This window comes from Zonotrichia leucophrys, chromosome 5 (assembly GCF_028769735.1).
Source record: "Zonotrichia leucophrys gambelii isolate GWCS_2022_RI chromosome 5, RI_Zleu_2.0, whole genome shotgun sequence".
NCBI classification, from domain to species: Eukaryota; Metazoa; Chordata; class Aves; order Passeriformes; family Passerellidae; genus Zonotrichia; species Zonotrichia leucophrys.
Genome location: NC_088175.1, coordinates 30,489,284 through 30,507,259, shown reverse-complemented (window position 1 = coordinate 30,507,259; position 17,976 = coordinate 30,489,284). Strand labels below are relative to the sequence as shown.

The 17,976-nt window shown below is 37.4% G+C and overlaps 1 protein-coding gene across 3 annotated transcripts in view; it reads right to left on the bottom strand.

Moving 5' to 3' along the window:
* Positions 1-639: 639 nt before the first annotated feature.
* The window catches only part of RBM25 (RNA binding motif protein 25), a 32,890-nt gene continuing 15,553 nt past the window's right edge, over positions 640-17,976 (bottom strand). For 2 of the 3 annotated variants that reach the window (XM_064713784.1, XM_064713785.1), the window contains exons 7-19: positions 16,930-17,112; positions 14,658-14,711; positions 14,321-14,404; positions 10,471-10,748; positions 9,445-9,661; positions 9,049-9,138; positions 7,352-7,425; positions 6,485-6,635; positions 5,812-6,136; positions 4,530-4,804; positions 3,995-4,093; positions 3,249-3,296; positions 640-2,195 (exon numbers count right to left, since the gene is read on the bottom strand). In XM_064713784.1, the coding sequence (XP_064569854.1) occupies positions 2,103-2,195; positions 3,249-3,296; positions 3,995-4,093; positions 4,530-4,804; positions 5,812-6,136; positions 6,485-6,635; positions 7,352-7,425; positions 9,049-9,138; positions 9,445-9,661; positions 10,471-10,748; positions 14,321-14,404; positions 14,658-14,711; positions 16,930-17,112 (1,971 nt within the window). In that variant the 3' untranslated portion in view covers positions 640-2,102. The remainder of the gene's footprint in view (positions 2,196-3,248; positions 3,297-3,994; positions 4,094-4,529; positions 4,805-5,811; positions 6,137-6,484; positions 6,636-7,351; positions 7,426-9,048; positions 9,139-9,444; positions 9,662-10,470; positions 10,749-14,320; positions 14,405-14,657; positions 14,712-16,929; positions 17,113-17,976) is intronic. The other variant, XM_064713786.1, reaches the window with a different exon arrangement.

The following is a 17,976-nucleotide window of genomic DNA, read 5'->3' as shown; positions in this document are numbered from 1 at the left end:
TAACTGAAGTTTCACAACTTGAGCTTTCTCTGAAGAATTCGGATGAGGATGTTGGGCAATCTGTCACACAGCGGCACTACAATGTGTTTGTCACATTTGTCTTGTTTAACTACCACTCATGACAGAGAATGCCATTTACCAGGTCAAATGGCACTCGTGATGTTCAGTCTCCCTCTTCTCTGTATTTGCTACAAACAGAGCAAGCTTTGAATTTATTTAGAACTTGAAAACTTTTTGATAAATGAAGATGCAGAACTGTATAGGGAGAACAGGGAAGTAATTTTTTAGGGTTGCAACCATCAAGTTGCAGAAAAAAATAGGAAGATTGCAACATGTAAGCATGCAAACCAAAACAGCCTCAGGCAAACTCAAGCACAACATGAAACTAACATCTGAGCATGACACTTCAAGTTAAAAAAGAACATTTGGTGGCATGTAGTGTAGTACCACAGGGATGAGAAAGAACATACTGGGATCACATCTAAATTTGCAGGCTTCTAGTCACCTGATATAAGCAGGAGGTAGTTTTAAACACACCCCACTCCACCCCCACCTTAAATTGGGAACACTTGATTCAGTAAGCAGTATTAAATACAATTGCATGCTGCATAAGACTCCAAAAGAATATCAACCCTTAAATCAAATATATACATTTTTAATATCTGAAATATTTACATGGTGGAACCTATACACGATCCCAATTGTTAAGAACAGTGTTTTCAAGTGTCCTCTCCAGATACCAACAACTAGTAACTCAAGGTCACAGTTATGTTTTCTGAACAGGTCAACCTGTATCCTTCAGTTAAATACAATACAGAGATACTGGAACACCTTTACTTAATTTGTTTGATATTAAGAATTTTGTTTCAAAAATTAAAAATAACTTTGAGACCGTTTGCTCCCTGGAACACAGTCCTCCTGCAATCAAAACAGCTCACAGCACATTATAGATTTGACTTCTTACCCAGGTATGCGATAAAAAAAATGCAGTTTACAGTACATGTCATCATTTATACCATATCAGTCTATTTATAAAAAAAACATACAAACAAGGCAGGAAAATATTACCCTCTTTTTGTGGACAACAGACTGCATACAGTAGAAAACAAAAGTCAGGGCTAGTTTAACAGTATGGATAGAAACAAGATTTCAGCTTTGTTTGACAACTTATGTTTTAGTTTACATGGTTGGTTGGTTTTTTTTAAGAGACAGTCACATTCAAACAGGGCTTTTTGTTTTGTTTCTAAATACTAAAAAAAAAAGTTTTAAAAAATAGTTTCTTCTTAAAAAAACCATCTGATTATTTTGGAGACAGAAGGGATAGTAGGTAGGGCTAGAATGAAATCGAGCAGAAAGAAAACCCAAAAACCATTAGGTAGCACTTACTGAATTTAGGTCCTGCTCTTGTTTTAACTGAGCAAATAAAAAACTTCCTGTGATTTGCACTTTCTGGGAAAGACAGAACATCTGCAAGAGATTAGGTTCCCAGCTTCATTAGTAACTCTTAATGGGCAACAAAGTGCCAAGATTACTAGTGGTTCACATTAGAAAGACAAGTTTGAAGGAAATCCTTTTCCAGTCAGATGAAGAGATCAAATGACCACACAAAGCTGTTCTGTGAAAACAGCTCAAGACACTTATTTTTAAATTGTATTTTGATCACTTCTTAAATTAAAAAGGGGAAGTATACTCCCAAAAAAAGACTGATAAACTTGCAGTAAAATCCTTTGTCTTCATCTGTAACTGATATAGTTCCACATTAAGTGCAAATGTTTTGCAAAACAGGGGATTTTTTTTTTAATATTTACAAGAATCAGAGTAACATAACAAAATTACCAAAGAGCATGTACAGTAGCTGCAGCTTATAAAACATACTGGTAATTGTACCTCATGTATTATAAAGAGAACCAATGCAGGATTTGATAACTAATTCAGAAGGGTAAAAGGGGCCTCAGAGCAGAGGACAAAAAAATTCACATTTTCTACATAAAAAAATACAGGTCTCAAGTCTCTGAGAACAGAGAAAATTCCAAGTCTCTGAACAATGGGGGGGAAAAAAAAAGCCCAAAATTGAAATGGAACCTAGAAGCAAGGAGAGTGCTTTATTTCACTAGGCCAATCTTCTTTGCTTCTGTCTCGTATATCAACAACCTCCACATTTTGACTATGAAAACTTCAGCTTCTTCATCTAGTACCTGTAGGAAAGACACATTTCATAGATTATTTTTTAGGTTATGCATTCCAGTTATAAAGACTAATTGTAGACAGATCAGAAACAAAATGGATAGAACGTAATACAAGTCCTTGAGAGAGGGACCGAATGAACTCCGGTGAGTTTGTGTGTCCAGCCTCAGTGACTTGAGCAGGCTCTAACCACATACTTGTACAGTGCAGCTGTTGAGCACGTCAAGGAAGAAGCATCAGTAAACTAGTACCCAAAAGTGGTTTGGGAAGAGGCAGAGAAATGGCAGGCTTGGAAATATTGTAAGAACAAAACATTCACATGTGGTTGTCTTCTTTTAAATTAACTCCTAATCTCTGCTCATTTTAATTTGGAACTTCCTTGGATATTTGTTAAATAAACCCTCAAAGGATTTCTCCTCCCTGAACTTATTATATAGGCTTTTCTTGAATCTGTACAAACTTTTAGCGTGCACAGCATCTCTCCAAAGTTCCCCAAGTCACCTACTAGTCACACCAAAAACAATCTACTATCTTGCACTATGCAAGCGGATCCTATCAACTTTGCCTCCAAGTTTACTTACAGGAAGAGAGCAGATTAGTTTTTATTCACCTTTCAGTGTATGAAAACATGGTGGAACAGTAGCATTATTTCATACAGTTTCTCTCTTTCAACACCAGGCAAAAAAGAGCTTTTACTTTTTTTACAGAAAATCACCTTTTGCTCATTAATTAGGAAAAGACTCACTGAACCACTAATAAAAATCTATTCATAAGAATGAGAAGGAATAAAAGTTTTTATTCCTGACATAGTTCTGTTATTGTTGATTTTGACATCTACTACTAGGGACAAAAAATTTTTGTTCCACATTTCTGAGAAGTTCTGTAAGAGGGGTCAGTAATTTGTACCTAAGTGTTGTAACAGCAAAAACATGTGTGTGCTGGCACAATGTGCTTAATTATTTCTAACACATGTTTTCTGTTATGGACTCTTGCTATTTTGCATAATTGACTTTTAGCTTCAAGTAAAATGCAGAAGGTATATCAGTTACAGAATGTCTGCTTACCATGGCAACATCATCCAGTATGCTCTGAGGTGAGCTGTGAGCCATAACCTGAAAGAAACAAATGTTTTTAGATGGAAAACTTAGAATAAACCCTATGTACATTTTTGGACAAAATCCAGCTATGTCCAAGGAATTCTGAAAGCTTTGCACGTGCAAGAAGTATTTGCAGTTCATCAGGTTTCAGTAACAGTCATGGCAAAAATTAGCATTAAATTGCATTGGAATCCATCATAGTGAGTCCTAGTTTATGGCCAACTACCGAGGAACAACTTCCAGGAAGCTCCAGAGATTCATATGTCCTGTATTTGCCAGCTATTCTTGTATTTCCAATTATGTTTTCTTAATTTAAAGAGAAAACTCCCCTCCTTCAACAATAAGCTGCTAATGGAAGACAAAGGCAAAATTCTCCCTGTATCACTCCTCCTAACTGGATTTCTCATCTACCTGTTAAGTATTTAATTTTTTTTCCAGAACCAAGTAAGTTGTATTTCAAGACCATAGAGTTCCATTTACTTACATATATATGCACCCCATATATAATGTAAGCATGGAAAACATTCAACTTCTCCTTTTGACTTTCTGCTAATCAACTATGTCACAAAACTCTCAGGACTTGCTTTGCCTCTCATATGGCAGCCCCAAGATAAACCAAGACAAGCCATTATAAACACAAGTACAGGAGCCACTGTTACATTTTAAATAGGGAGGAAAGCCCTAACTTCACAGAGAACACAAAAAACACAAACCTTAGAGCAAACAAAGTCAACTAGTGTGGCTTCTTCTTCACCAATATATTCTATTATTTTCTTATTAATCCATGGTCTAATTCGACGTTCCATTAGCGTCTGGAAAAAAACCACAAAACCAAAATTAATAACTACTTTAAGCTTCACTCTGTTGTGAGAACTGCCCAATAGTGTCTAGAAGACTCAAACAGCTATTTAGCAGAAGATACATTTTGCTATCAATGACACAACCCTTAGAGATTTGGCATATGCAAGTATTGCTGAGAGCCACTCAAACATTTTACAGTCTTTTTTCCTCCTTCCATAAAACTGCTTGATAATTTGTAGTGGCAGTTCAAGGGAAACCCAAAAAAAAGCAGCCATACTTCAGAATAAGGACTATGTACCAACAATAACTAGAGGACTCAAGTTTGACTTCACTTGATGATGATACTCCAATCCAATGTGGTCCCCGTAATCTTGCTTTTCTATTCAATTATAATGTTTATTTGGAACAATTAAGCCTTTTTAAAAATGATTAAATGAATCAACTTACTGAATCCACAATCGACCAGTCAAGAGGATAAGCAAAGAGCTCTGGTTTTGCTGTGGGTATCTTCTCAATGAGACTCTTAATGTGCTTGCGCTTTTCTTCTGTATTGACACTGCCTTTGATATTGCTTTTATCTTCTTCTCCATAATCCAGGGGAACAAGTTTCCTTTTCCGGGGCACATCGTCACTGTCTTCATCATCAAATTTATTGAAAACACTATCCACAGCAAGTTTCTTCCTTTTTACAGCATTGGGCTGATTAGGACTGTTGCAGGCACCTACAACCCAAAAGGCAGAGTAATGTATTCATCAACTGCAACTAGTTTGCTCTTCCCTCATTACTTGAGGAATATTGCTTTATATGCTACATAAACATCTGTGAATGCCTGACACTGGCTTTTCATCTCTCAAACTCTGTTACAAACGCGGCCAAAGAAGTAAAGATATTTAATGGAGTGTATTAATGATTTATCCATCTGAAAAATAGGGTCTTTTTCTCTGCCCTGAAGCCAATAAGCACTGTCTCTGAGGGAAGACCATAGTCCAGCCCCAGCCTCAGCAAAGGCAGAGCACAGAGTGAAAGGTTGCAATGTGTAAGAAAAGCGCTCATCAGCCTAAGACAGTACAGCCTCTTGTCATTCGAAATATAACACAGTGTGAGCTCAAAGTGCAGCCCAGCATAACTTAATAAAAATAGTAAATAATAAACACACAAACCTTCTAGAATACAGATGTTTTTAGTTCTGCTGCTTGCAAATAATTTTTTTAAAACAGCAGGAAATTTCTACAGTACTAAGGAATTCTAGGCTCAAATTTCCCCCACAACTGTCATCAGTTTATTGTTATATTCTAACAGGAAGAAAAAAAATCTAATTTTATTTTTCTTTAAAAGGGTCTTAAATAAACATAAGAACTACTTAGGTCTTAAATTTAACATATACTTACACCAATGAAAAGTAGCTATGAGTTTCAAAGAGATATTTGCAGATATATTAAGGTGGAAAGGCATGTGAAAATAACCAATCCCAGCTCAGAATATTTCTATAAAAATTGGCCCTTGAACACGCCTAAACTTCCCTCTTTTTTTGGCCTCAAGGTTTTGGATGAAGAGAGCTCTATAAAATGTATCTTCTGGATAGGTCAACTCAAGCACAGTATCTGGATAACAACTACTTAAAATAAATACATCAAACCATTCGACGTATTTGGAAAATCATGTGGCTACTCAGTTTGACAATTTTTATTTTGATCCCATAAGGAAGATTGAAATAAAACTTAAACTTGCCCAGTTTGAGGCTGAGTCCAATTTTGGGCCGATGTTCCTCCAGCTGCTGTTGTTCAGGTGAATTTTCATGAGGGATAATAATGCCACAGGGAGATTCATCACCAGGTGTGTTAGGAGTTGCATTTCCACTAGCTGAAGAGACAGATGGAGCAGAACTGATAGGACGTAAAGTTGGTTTAAGGCAGGGCTTTTGTTCAGGCTCCTCCTCCTCTTCCTCTGGCTCTTCTCGTTTTTCTTCTTTTTCTGCCTTGTCTTCCTCTTCCTCCTCAGATTCTGGCTCTTGTTTTATTTGTGGCTGCCTACGCCGCTCAGCCTCCTGCTCCATCTACAATGAAACAGGCAATTACAAAAACAGCTCTCTCAAAACCAGTACTGTTTGAAAAGAATCTAAAGATCCTCCTCTTTAGAAGGCTGTTAGTCAAGAAAAAGAACCATAACTACTGGCATTCTTATAAGGAATCCTGATTAATTCAAATTTGTGTTTAACTCCATCAAATCTGGAAGTTGATCTGGAAAGTTTTTTTGTTTTCACTGTTCCTACTGCCTATCTGGTCTTCTTTATAAGAAAAAGCAAATAGAGATAATAGTAAGTATCAGGTCTCTTACACCAACTTTGCTTAATACAACCAGAATACAAAGGACTCGTTTTCCTGTCAGACCACCAGCAACTCACCCTCTGGAGTTCTGCATCTGGATCTGGATGTCCTTCAGCCAGAAGACGCTGCCTAATTTCTTCTAATTCTTCCTTTTCCCTTTTCCTATCTCGTTCATCTGCTTCCATCTCCTTTTCCCTGTCTCTTAGCCTCTTCTGAAGAGCACTACCCCTATAAAAGATACATATTTTTTATTGAGACAACGTTTTAATGAGGGGCTTGTACCACAATACAAGAAAAACTTCATGCAGATATATCCGCCACTAAAAGAAAGTAAGATTCATAAGGGCACCTGGCATCCTCTGTTTTTGTAACATTAGAATCTTAAGATACAAGGTCTCAACCTTACTGTACAGAATCTACCCCACCACATTAAACAAAAGTAGAGCATGTGGCTGCTATCTCTTTAGAGAAAGAATCAAGTTTTATAGGTATTTGGCCAGAACCACTTCTGCTAATTTAGTTTTATGCAAATATTAGCTAGTCCCATGCTGAAGGATGTTCCCAATCATTTACATTAACCAGCTGGTTCTTCATATTATTTACAGCTTCTTTGCCGTGAATTATTTAGAAGCATGCTTGTTCCCTTCTCCCTGCTCCCCACAACTTATTTTGACATTATACTGACCTCTGCCCTGCCTCACAAAAATAAAGTCATGGGAATGAGCAGTTACTCCCAAGCATTAACCAGCAGAAGTAAGGAGCTTCCCTTTTCACTCTGCCACTTAGGAAGTGACACAAAAATAATTAGGAAATTATTGCCACATTAACCTTACAGTGCCACATTACCAGGCAAATATAAACTCCATAAGCCCCTGCCAACAAACCCTACAATTGTGTTTTAAAGTAAAAATGGACGTTTTTTTGTTAGGAATACTAAGACATACCTGTAGTATTTTGGATCATCTCTGTCATCATCATAATCTTCTAAGAATTCTTTCAACCGTTTGGCTTCTTTTGCCTGCAAGGAATTGAAACATAAATAAGGATTTCTGGTTTCCTTTCCAGAAGTTTAAAATTTATTAATGTTATCAGCAAGTTAATTGTAGATCTACTCTGCTTTAAACTAAAATAAAGAGTTTTTCAAACAGAAAACGGAAAATTTTGGTATTGCATCCAGAGGGTCCACTGGTATCGTGTCACCGATATATAGATATATATATACACACACACATATACATCCCCACCCACATATATGTATACTTATTTGGTTTATTTTGTTTTGCATTACAGATTAAGAAGATCAAAAGTTCCTTTTCTTCAAATCCTTTAAGTCTGCTACTGAGTATTTTAACATGGCAGCCTAACTGTATTTTATAAGTACTGTATTTTGTAAGTACTGCTTTGTTTCAAGAGCTTTTTTAAGACAGTCATGCACAGAAACAAATTTGATGGGTGCTCCTAGGATAAGCACCCTCCTATTGAGGTACTGAAAAAAAACATGGCATCAAGGTACAGGGTTATGTGGTATTAACGTGCAGGCGAGGCAGAAAGAGAGGAGACTTGCCCCGCTGTAGGGGGACAAGGGAGAAAGTGTCTCCTCTCTTTCTCCCCCTCTGATAAAAGGGGCAAAATTCTCAGTTTGTTAAGGGAAATGAAATTAGGACCTTCTAACCTGTATTTAAGCAATATCCTTAAACCAACAATATATTTCTGTGCTAATGACTTTGAGAAACAGATTATGATTATGGCTGTAATTTCAGCACAAAATGAAACACTGTTTTCTACAACTGTAATCCACAGCCAGCATGCAGGAGGATTTGGAATGGAAAATATCATTGAGCCAATTTCAAACATTTTGTCCCCTGCTCATGCATTTAGAGGGAAAACGTGGATTCCACATGAAACAATGTATTTTATAATCCTCTTTCCCTTGTGTGTTTCTTTGCACATAAGGCTTTGAAGCAATTTCTAACCCACTCTCTACTACCTCAACATCTCTCCTCTAAGAATCTATGAAGTGAAATAACAGTCCTAAAACCTAAAATAACTTTTTTATGCTTTAGCACAAAATTATGAGATTACAGAATTATTTATCTTCCAAAGGTGTCTTTTCCAACAAAGCTTCCAAGTGTTACACTGGTAACTGATAATTTCCCAACTAATGAACTAAGGACAGGCATTTATTAAGTGCAGAGATACATTAAAGAATATTGCATCGTAGCTCATAAAAGGTTTGGGCACATGAGCAGGTTGGAAGTTAAAAAAACAGGTTTAGTTCTACCTAAATGACACAGAACACACAGTAGGTTTTGTCACAAATCTGACAGAAGTTACAGATGTAATAGTATGCGATGATTGGACCACAGTATTTTGCAGCTGCCTACTTCTCATGCTTAGGCCTTCATTAGACCAAACCACCAGGCTTTGTTTTTCAGACTAAGCAGTACTCCCGCTTACCAGACATCTTCTGTTTCAAGTCTATTAACTGGGGGGTAGGGGGGTTTTGTATAAAAACACACACAGCCTTTATACAAAATGAGAGCTCTATTACTATCCATAATTGTAACAGCAGAATATTCCATTCTAAATGGGACCAAGAGAACAAGGCAAGGAAAATTACAAGTCAAACCATACACCTTACCATTTCCCGTCTTCTTTCTTCTTCCCTCTCAGCCTCTTTTTCATATTCTCGACTTTTTTTTCGTTCTCTGATTTCCCAGTTTTTAAGACGCTGCAACAGAAGAAAATACACTTAAATCCTCAAGAACATTAAGAACAGCAGTACTATTTCAAAGTTAGTTTGCATTGTTGTTTAAAATAACTGTACTAGTAATAATTAGCATAATTTTTATTCAAAACACCTGAATAAAAAGTCTGTTTTGACAGTGACAAACATATTCTGCCCCACCTCATGTACTCAAAAGATAAAAAATGTATTTAGGAAAAGAAGAATGATGTATTTTTTTACTAGAGGACTTGTTATCAAGTCTCAAAAGACTTTTTTTTATTTAAAGAATCTTAAAAAATTCCAACCTACCTCTTGATATGCAGCTTCCTTTTCACGCAGTTTCCTCTCCAGTTTTCGTCGTTCGTAGGCATCTTCTTCATCTTCTTCTCGGTCTCTCTTCTTGTCCTTTTCTCTCTCTCTTTCCCGCTCTCTTTCCCGCTCCCGTTCTCTTTCCCGTTCCCTCTCGCGTTCTCGTTCTCTTTCCCTCTCGCGTTCTCGTTCTCTTTCCCTGTCTCTGCTTTTTTCTCTGAAGGAAGAAAAAACCCCAAAGTTCAGTAGAGAGCCTCTCCATTCAATCAAATGATTAACAGAGGTTATTTTTCTTCTGCAGGTGTAGAAGATGATTAGCTGGTACAAAAATGGGCATAAAATCAGTATTTACTGATGGGTATTCAAAAACCCACTAAAACTGTTTGAACACTAACCATTAAATAGCACTATTTACAGAAACTAAGCAAAAGCATATGGCAATTTCTTATGAGACTGAGTTAGCAGTTCTGCACAGCCAAAATTACCAGAAATAAAGGGTATCCTTAATAAAACTTTCATGTTCATGTGGCTTACAGACAATTTCAACACTTCTGAGAAAATTATTTAATGTGAAAGCAGCACTTGATATATGATATGATTAATTACAGCTTGAATGAGTAACTCCCTTGCTTTTACTACAAACAAAAAATCCAAACCAAACCAACTGAAACAAAACCCCCTGAAATCCAACAAAGGAAATGATAAAACCTGTTTAAGCTAAGAAATGCCACAAACATAAGATAACCCTCAGCAGGAATAAAGCTAATAATGAAAAACAGGAGACATTTGAGATAAAACCAGTATGCTTAAATCATCTTTGGAGAGTTGCTTACTGCATACTGCAGTTGTTATATTCTTGTGCTCTGGGGGGAAGTCAAGTATTCTCCCAGTTTGGACTTCCTGCTCTTACTCTGATCTTCCACAAGGATCACTCTCTTTTGAATGGCAGCTGATCTACTGAACTATATGCATTTAGTAAACAGCACTAAGAAAAAGTGAAATAAATACTAGCTGAAGTACATTTACCTTGATCTGCTCCGATCCTTGCGATCTGAACTCCTTTCACGATCTCTGTCCCGGTCTCTGTCTCGCTCGCGGTCTCTGTCTCGGTCCTTAGTTCGGTCCCGGTCCCTATCTCGCTCCCGTTCACGCTCCCGTTCCTTCTCCTTCTCTCGTTCACGTTCCCTCTCTCTTTCACGCTCCCTCCTTTCTCGTTCACGCTCCCGTTCCCTTTCTCTTTCTCTGCGTTCTTTTTCAATTTCCTGTCTTTCTTTCTCCTTTTTGCCTTTTTCCTCCTCCAGTTTCTAAAAACCAACAAGAGAACTTTCATAGTTAATTTTGTAGTTACACAAACCGGATATTCCCGACGCAACACACAAGGCTGGTAATGGAAATACCAAAACCGCCACTAATTTAAAAACATTAAATAGGGCTTGGTGGGTATTTTTTGGAACTCTTAAGTATGAAATCAAAATGCAGCAATCACAAGACTTAAGTTTTGTGCAAAAGCACAGATCTACACAGACCAGCAATCTCCAACCTTAGTAGGCTAGGGCTGATCTTGTATCGTGAGCTGACTAAACTGCACATTCAGTGTGCACTACCAGTCATGACTCAGGTGGGACTCAAATTCTACTGGCCTTACAAGCCAGTTGGGTACAAGTAAAGTGAACTTCCAGCTGATAAAATTAACTCCATTCAATTAGGAAAATATATTTCAGTGGAATGCTTACTGGGACAGTGAGTTGTTTCCCAAAAAATCTTGGCACACCAAAACCATCCTAGATGAAAACTTGGGTAAAGAAATATATCCACTTACACACGGTGCATGTGGTAAACAGTGAAGAAAACTGTCACTTTTCCCCTTTTCCCTCCCTAAAAAAGTTCTAAGTGTTCATTGGTAAGAACTGGACTCTGCAGAATGGAATCTTAACTTCCACCACTGCAAGATGGAGACAGTTAAAAAAAAAGGTTGGAAATAGCTCTTTTGAAACACAGAAACTAAAGGTTACCTGCCACAGTTTTACTAAAAATTGTACAAAATTGCCCCTTTTTTCATACAGAAACAGTTCTTATGACCAGAATTCCTATAAGACAATAGAAAATACATCAACAGAACGATAGATAAATCCATCCTTGGAAGCAATTGTTATGTGTTCACTTACAGATGCTGTGCTAGGACATGGACCGCCAACACTGGATTAACCTTGCCTATTAGCTATGTTTCTGGGAGGAAGAGCAAGTACACGGTTCACAAATATACCAAATAACAACCAAATATACCAAATTTCAACCTGATGGATGCAAGAATACCACTTTTTGAACAAATATTAAGCAGAATAAACAGGTTTATCCCCTTTGGCTCCACGTTTACCATCACTGAAATGAAATTAAAAACCGGAACAATGAAACAGCATTTTCTCTGGTTTGTGTTTTTTTGTTCTTTTCTTTTAAACAAAGCATTTAAGACAACTTTAAAAAGCAATCTTACCTGATTAGTGTTCTTCTGCCATAGGCACAGGGACCAGAGAACCGACAAAGGATTACAGAAATAAAGCTAATTCACTAGTGATTAATGTATCCAGTGAAACTATGCTGCATTGATAACACAATACAGGCAAACCCATGTTGGATACATTGAAATCACAAAGGAAAAAGGGACTAAAAATGGTAGGAATTGGTAGAAAACTGATGTGAAAAAATAAAACTTAGATCCTGTAATACACACTGGGCTGCAAAACTAATTTCTAAGGACCATATTATCTAGGAGCTTTAGAGTGTTAAATCTCAGTAGGGTAAAATTTTAAACTAGGTCGTCAACTTTTCAAAACAACTTACCTCAAATTTCATATACTTTTAAAGAAAGTTTACATACTGAAGTGGTTGATACTTACAGGTTATCTTAGATGTTCCAATAGAAATTTCTTTAGTTGAACTCCTGCTTTTTCACCACTCTCAAAAAATTTGTTTATGGTGAGATTTCTCAAGAGAGTGGGTTTCTTTCTTTTATTAAAAATATATTCACAGAAGTGTAAATACACATGCACAAGTTTTGGTATACTAAAATCCTTTTCTCAAGTCCACTTCTTCAAAATCCAATTGAAAAAATAAACGGGTGCATTTTGTAATCAAAATCTGACCTCAGTCAACTTCTGTAAACCTAAATAAAAGGATCTGACGGGGTAATGGGATGGGAACAGTATCAGATAAACTGAAGTAATGAACAGAAATGAACAGGTAGAAGAATTATAAATCTTACCTGGAGCTCTCTTCAGACTCGTCCGTGCTGTAAATGGACGCCCCCTGCAATGCTGATACCCTGACAGTCTGTCGTTATTGTTTATAAACTCATACCAAAAACATGCAAAGGTTCACTGTGCTCACTAGCCCGCTGCTAAAGATTCAACAGCCCCTTTTAAACATATCCAATATACACAATGATTACTTCCAGTTGATTTTTGATGTTAAGAAATCCAAAACAGCCCCCCAAAAATACAAATTGAGGGCAGTGAAATGCCCAACAGCTTCTGAAACAGTGAAGCTTGTTTTTTGTTTGTTTTGTTTGCAATTTAAAAAAAAAGTATTACTCATTTGCATTTTAGTATCAGTGACAACATGGGGCTTGGAATTGAACACAATTCTACTGAAGTTTCACCACTAACCAGTTTCACATTCAATTGCTGAGCTTCTTTGGTTGACTTTTTCTAGGTTTTTTTTTCCCCCCAGGTTTCTATCTTGCAAAGCTTTAGTCAAGAGAAAAACTGAAAACATGTACATACAATAACATGTAGTCACCTGTGTTCATACTGAGAAGTTTGCATGAAAACATGGTACCATCCCCAGTGACTGCATGTGGTAAAGCTGAAACAACACGGGCACACTTCACCTTGCTGTATCTTCAACATTTTCTTTAATGTTGACGTGGGGGTACTTTGAAAGAAAATGTGTGCTCAAAAGAGCAGCTTGTGGATACTTCCCTAGGCCAAGGACCACTCCAATCTTGTTGGGAAAAAATTAATACAACTTTAAGCTAAACATTAAAATAAGACCATCACATGCATAGCTGGGCTCTCCGATCCGCAAGTATCACTTTCCAAAGCAGAAACATTCACATTTGCACTAGCATTAGTGGAAACTTCTGTAAGTGGGGACCCTGGGGTGGGACTTGATGTGCACAAACATTTCCAAGCCAGTTACCCCTTTGCATATTTTTCTGAGGGGGCATCCATAAGTATAATAAAAAACAGAAACTCATACTTACATCCTATTCCATGTTACTTTCCAAGCTGTGAGTTTCATCTTGCATTAGTCACCATATGATCTCTATCATAATGGTGGGGGTCAATGAATAGATTAGCTTTATGGGAATTTACAGTTCTTCCATGCATCTAAAGTTTGGTAAGTCTGGTAACCACTGACCTAGTTTTAATCTTCCCCCACTCTTAACTTAGAACTATTAAAATAAAAGACTTTAATTTAATTCACGTTTCATCTCTTCAAAAATCTTGGATAATGTTACAAATCTACCTAGAGAAACACACTCAAGTGTATGTCTTATACTGCAGCCCCGTTTAGCCTTCACTTATAAATATATTGACTTAATGTATGTGTAGCAACTTAAGCTGCCTTTATTCATGCTGAAGTGAGAAGAATGAAAAATACTCAGTAGCAATCAAAGTCTTAGCATAAAGATGTCACGGGCCACTTTAACGTGGCAACTGTCTTTTTCTGACTTGTAAAGAGCTACATGTATATTAAACCTAATACAAACATAATTTTAAGTGATAATGCAATGGTACTGCTAAATTTTATAACAGTGGTTTTTTGGATTTTGAAAAAGCCTAATTTGTATCAAGTGCAAAAACAAGAATACTACCTTGTGTGTGTCTCTGAATTTACTGATCTCTCTTGATATCAGGTCTCTTTTGTCTTCCTCCATTTCTATAGCATTTATATCCTCCTAAAAAACAAGGGGGACAGGAGTAAAAGCATTAACAGCCATCTGTACAGACATAGGAGAACAAGAGAAAAGCTGAAGGTTAGAAGTTTTCAACCAGTCTTGCAAGAGAAAAATAAAGTCCTTCTGCAGTACCAAACCTGACAGTCTGATGTTAATGAGTGGAAAAAAAAAAAAAAATCAGATGGACAAGAGTCACAAATCTGGCAACTAGCAGTAAACATAGTCATTGTCAAAGCCTACAATGTAAACGAACCTTGGTGATGAGTGGATAAGGTATCAGTGGGGCCACTGGAAATCTGCGGAAAATCTGCGGAAAAATCCACGGAGATTTTTTTTTTTAAAAATTGATTGCACACTACTCTGAAAAACAATGTTTTGTATGTTTGTACTACAACGCAATATTGTATTGCTGTGATCTCATTTCTTTGATTCAACAAAGTTACAGAAGAACCTCGCTAATTCTCCCTTTGCTGAACTACTTACAAACACATAGTGATGTCTCATGTTAGTAAGACTTCACTGAATTACAAGTGTACTACAGGATATTAGTACGCTATGGTAGCATCAGAAACAAGGCTAAGCTACACTTGCCAAAATAAATATGTATATTTGCAGTGGGTATGTCTTGATCTCATTTACTCGCTAATTCGCAGAATTTGGTAGATTGCACCTGCTCTTATAGTTAGTGCGAATTAGCGAGGTTCCCCGTGCTTGAAATTGAAAACCAGATTCCACTCACTCTCAGCTCCCCACACACATTTTCAACTCCCCCACAGCAGTCATGCCTTCACCCAGAAGAACTAATAGCCTCTGCTGCTAACACCAGCGGGAGTCATCTCCACACCAAGCCCTTCAGGGGACAACAGCCCCAAAGCTGGTGAGTTTCCACACCCCCCTCACCGCCCCCACAATATATCTGCATCCATCTTCCCTTTCCCCCCCACCCTCACAGTCTCTCTCCCCTCTCCTTTATGGACAAGAGAACAAGAAGCTAGTACCATCTCTTCACTCCCACCTCTATCCACACAGGCCAAAGACGGTAACTTCCAAGTTTCTTGTCTTCCTTCCCAGTATGGAAAGGATGACGGGGTGCAATTTCAACCCACAAGTGCTGCGTATTTTACAAGCACTCATTTGGCTACTCGACTGGCTCAGATCAGCAAAGTTCTATACGACACAGAGCTAAGAGAATATTGCTCTGTCTCAGGGACATACTCAGCACCCAGCTCTTCATGACTGCAAAGGCCTCTTACAATGTTTAACTACCTGGCATTATTCATGGCCATATATATGTATATTTACCCACAGGATAATACACATTGTAACAGCACTTGCAACAAAAAAATACAGCTGATAGCATTAAACAGTGACTCATTTGCAAACTGTCATCAAGGAAAACATCTTCTCCCAAAGGGAGGGAGAAGAAAGAAAAACAAATTCTCAGCTCAGCACTTTTATACCTCAGGTTGGCCATGACTAACAATATTGTGGGAAGATAGACTTGCTCCCTGAGGGAGATGTTTCTTGCACCACATTTAAACTCCACAAGCATTTGAAACTGCATCATTGCCTTGGAATAGGTACTTTGCAGAAGACTTAAGTGGGTAAAAATCTTGGTCAAACAATTTTCCAATCTCTTTTATCTCTTTCCAATTCTCTTTCATATAAGGTGCAGAATGGTAGGTGCGAAAGCCCATTTTCCCATGGTTAGAAACTTTGTTGGAAAAGCTAAGTCTGAGTTTGCTTATCCTTGTTCCCCCTTCTCCATTTTTTTTTTAATCCATAAAAAGGTCATTCACAGAAGCAGGTCTAAACCAGAACATTCATTCCTGCTTAACATAGTTTTTTTTTCGCATTTCACAAGGATAGGAAAGCTGGCTGACCAAATCCAGCCAAACTGAGATGTGTTTAGAAGTGATTTTGTAAGGCAGGAAGATTACAATGTGCCTTTCATCCCCGAAGGACCCCTTCAAGGACATACACAACTAATGAAGTGCTTCCACATGTGAGTAGACAGCTGCAACCAGTTGGATCAAGGCACACTACAAGAATGCATTCAAAAAGCAGAGAGAAGTATTTTGTCAAAAACTACCAAATTCGTGGCATTACAATAGCGCCCTGGCATCTTTCACTGGAAGTGGATGGTATGCAGGAACTCTTTACGGTTGTTTTTTAAGTTCTTATTGGAAAACCCTATATGCACATACAGATTAAACTGCACTAAATTCAGTATTTCCACCTTCAGAGGGATGAAAGGTCGGTTCAGTCCTGCCCAGATTCAAATCTGTTGTTCCAAGAAATTAATGTGCTCAAATCCCTAAACCATCCTGAAGGGATGGTGTCTATAACTGACTAGCTTTCTGCTCAAAAAAAAAAAAAAAGAGGAATTGCTGCTGACATCAATGCTTGTTGATTTGTTTTCTCATCAGAAGTTTAGGTTTAAAGTATTTGCACAAGGTTTGGCCATTATATAAAGGTGAGTTGAAGAAAAAAAAATCTGTTTTGTCCAAAATCAAAACACATACGTCCTCCTTCTTTTCCTTTTTCTTCTTCCTGGGGTGAGAGTCAGATTCCTGGGAGGGGGCATTGAGCTCGCTGGAATATTCTCGTATTAAGACTTCAATGGCCCCTTTAATTATCTGATCTCTTCTCTTTGTTTCCTCATCCAGTGCTTCATCATCATCATTTGTTGTCTCTGGTCTGGAGTTCTAAGGAAAAATGGCAAAGTAACAGGACTTAACAAATTGAGAGTAATAGTTGTTTTATCAGAAGTTCACCTTTCATCATCACATTCATGCCCCTATACTATTTACTATAAAAAAGCAAAACCCCAAACAAACAAAAAAAAACATACCAAAAAAAAAAAACAAAAACAAAAACAAAGAAAATAACCCAAACAACTCACCACATGAAAACCAAACCACCTACAAATACAAGTAATTATCAATTGCATTATATTAGTCAGATCTTTTCACACTGGCAATATCACAGTTTATTGCAGTTGTATGGAATGGATGCAGAGAGCAAGTGTAGGATTGTATAATAAAATATCATACTAAAACAGAACAGAAAAATGGTGATTAAGGCAGTAGACAGGAAAAGAGAGAACACCCACACGCTCCCAGAAAGGCAATCACTATAGTGCAGCTCTTGGTCAAAAGTTTTGCCTTTTATGTTCCAGAACTTCAAGTCACTTCAACAGCAGTTCCTCCAAGCCTTCTACTTAAATGCCATGCAATACCAATGCCTACCTAAAACTTCCAAGCTGCAACTTCAAATTGGAGAACTATATTAAAGAAACATCATTAGGGAAAACATTCCTTGAACAACAAACTATTTTTAAAATTATTGTTGATCAAGTACTTTGCAGTTCCTCATCTTTTTGCCCCTTTCAACCTTGTAACAAGGAAAAGGAACACAAAGAAGTGCCTTTTCCTAAATATTACATGAAAGCATAGAAAGATGATGTGCACACCAAGCAAGGTATCCCACCGCTCAATCCCCTGAATCTTTTAGAAAAATGGAATCTCACCTGAGGATCCAGCTGGGTATCCCGTCAAACGATAGGTGGT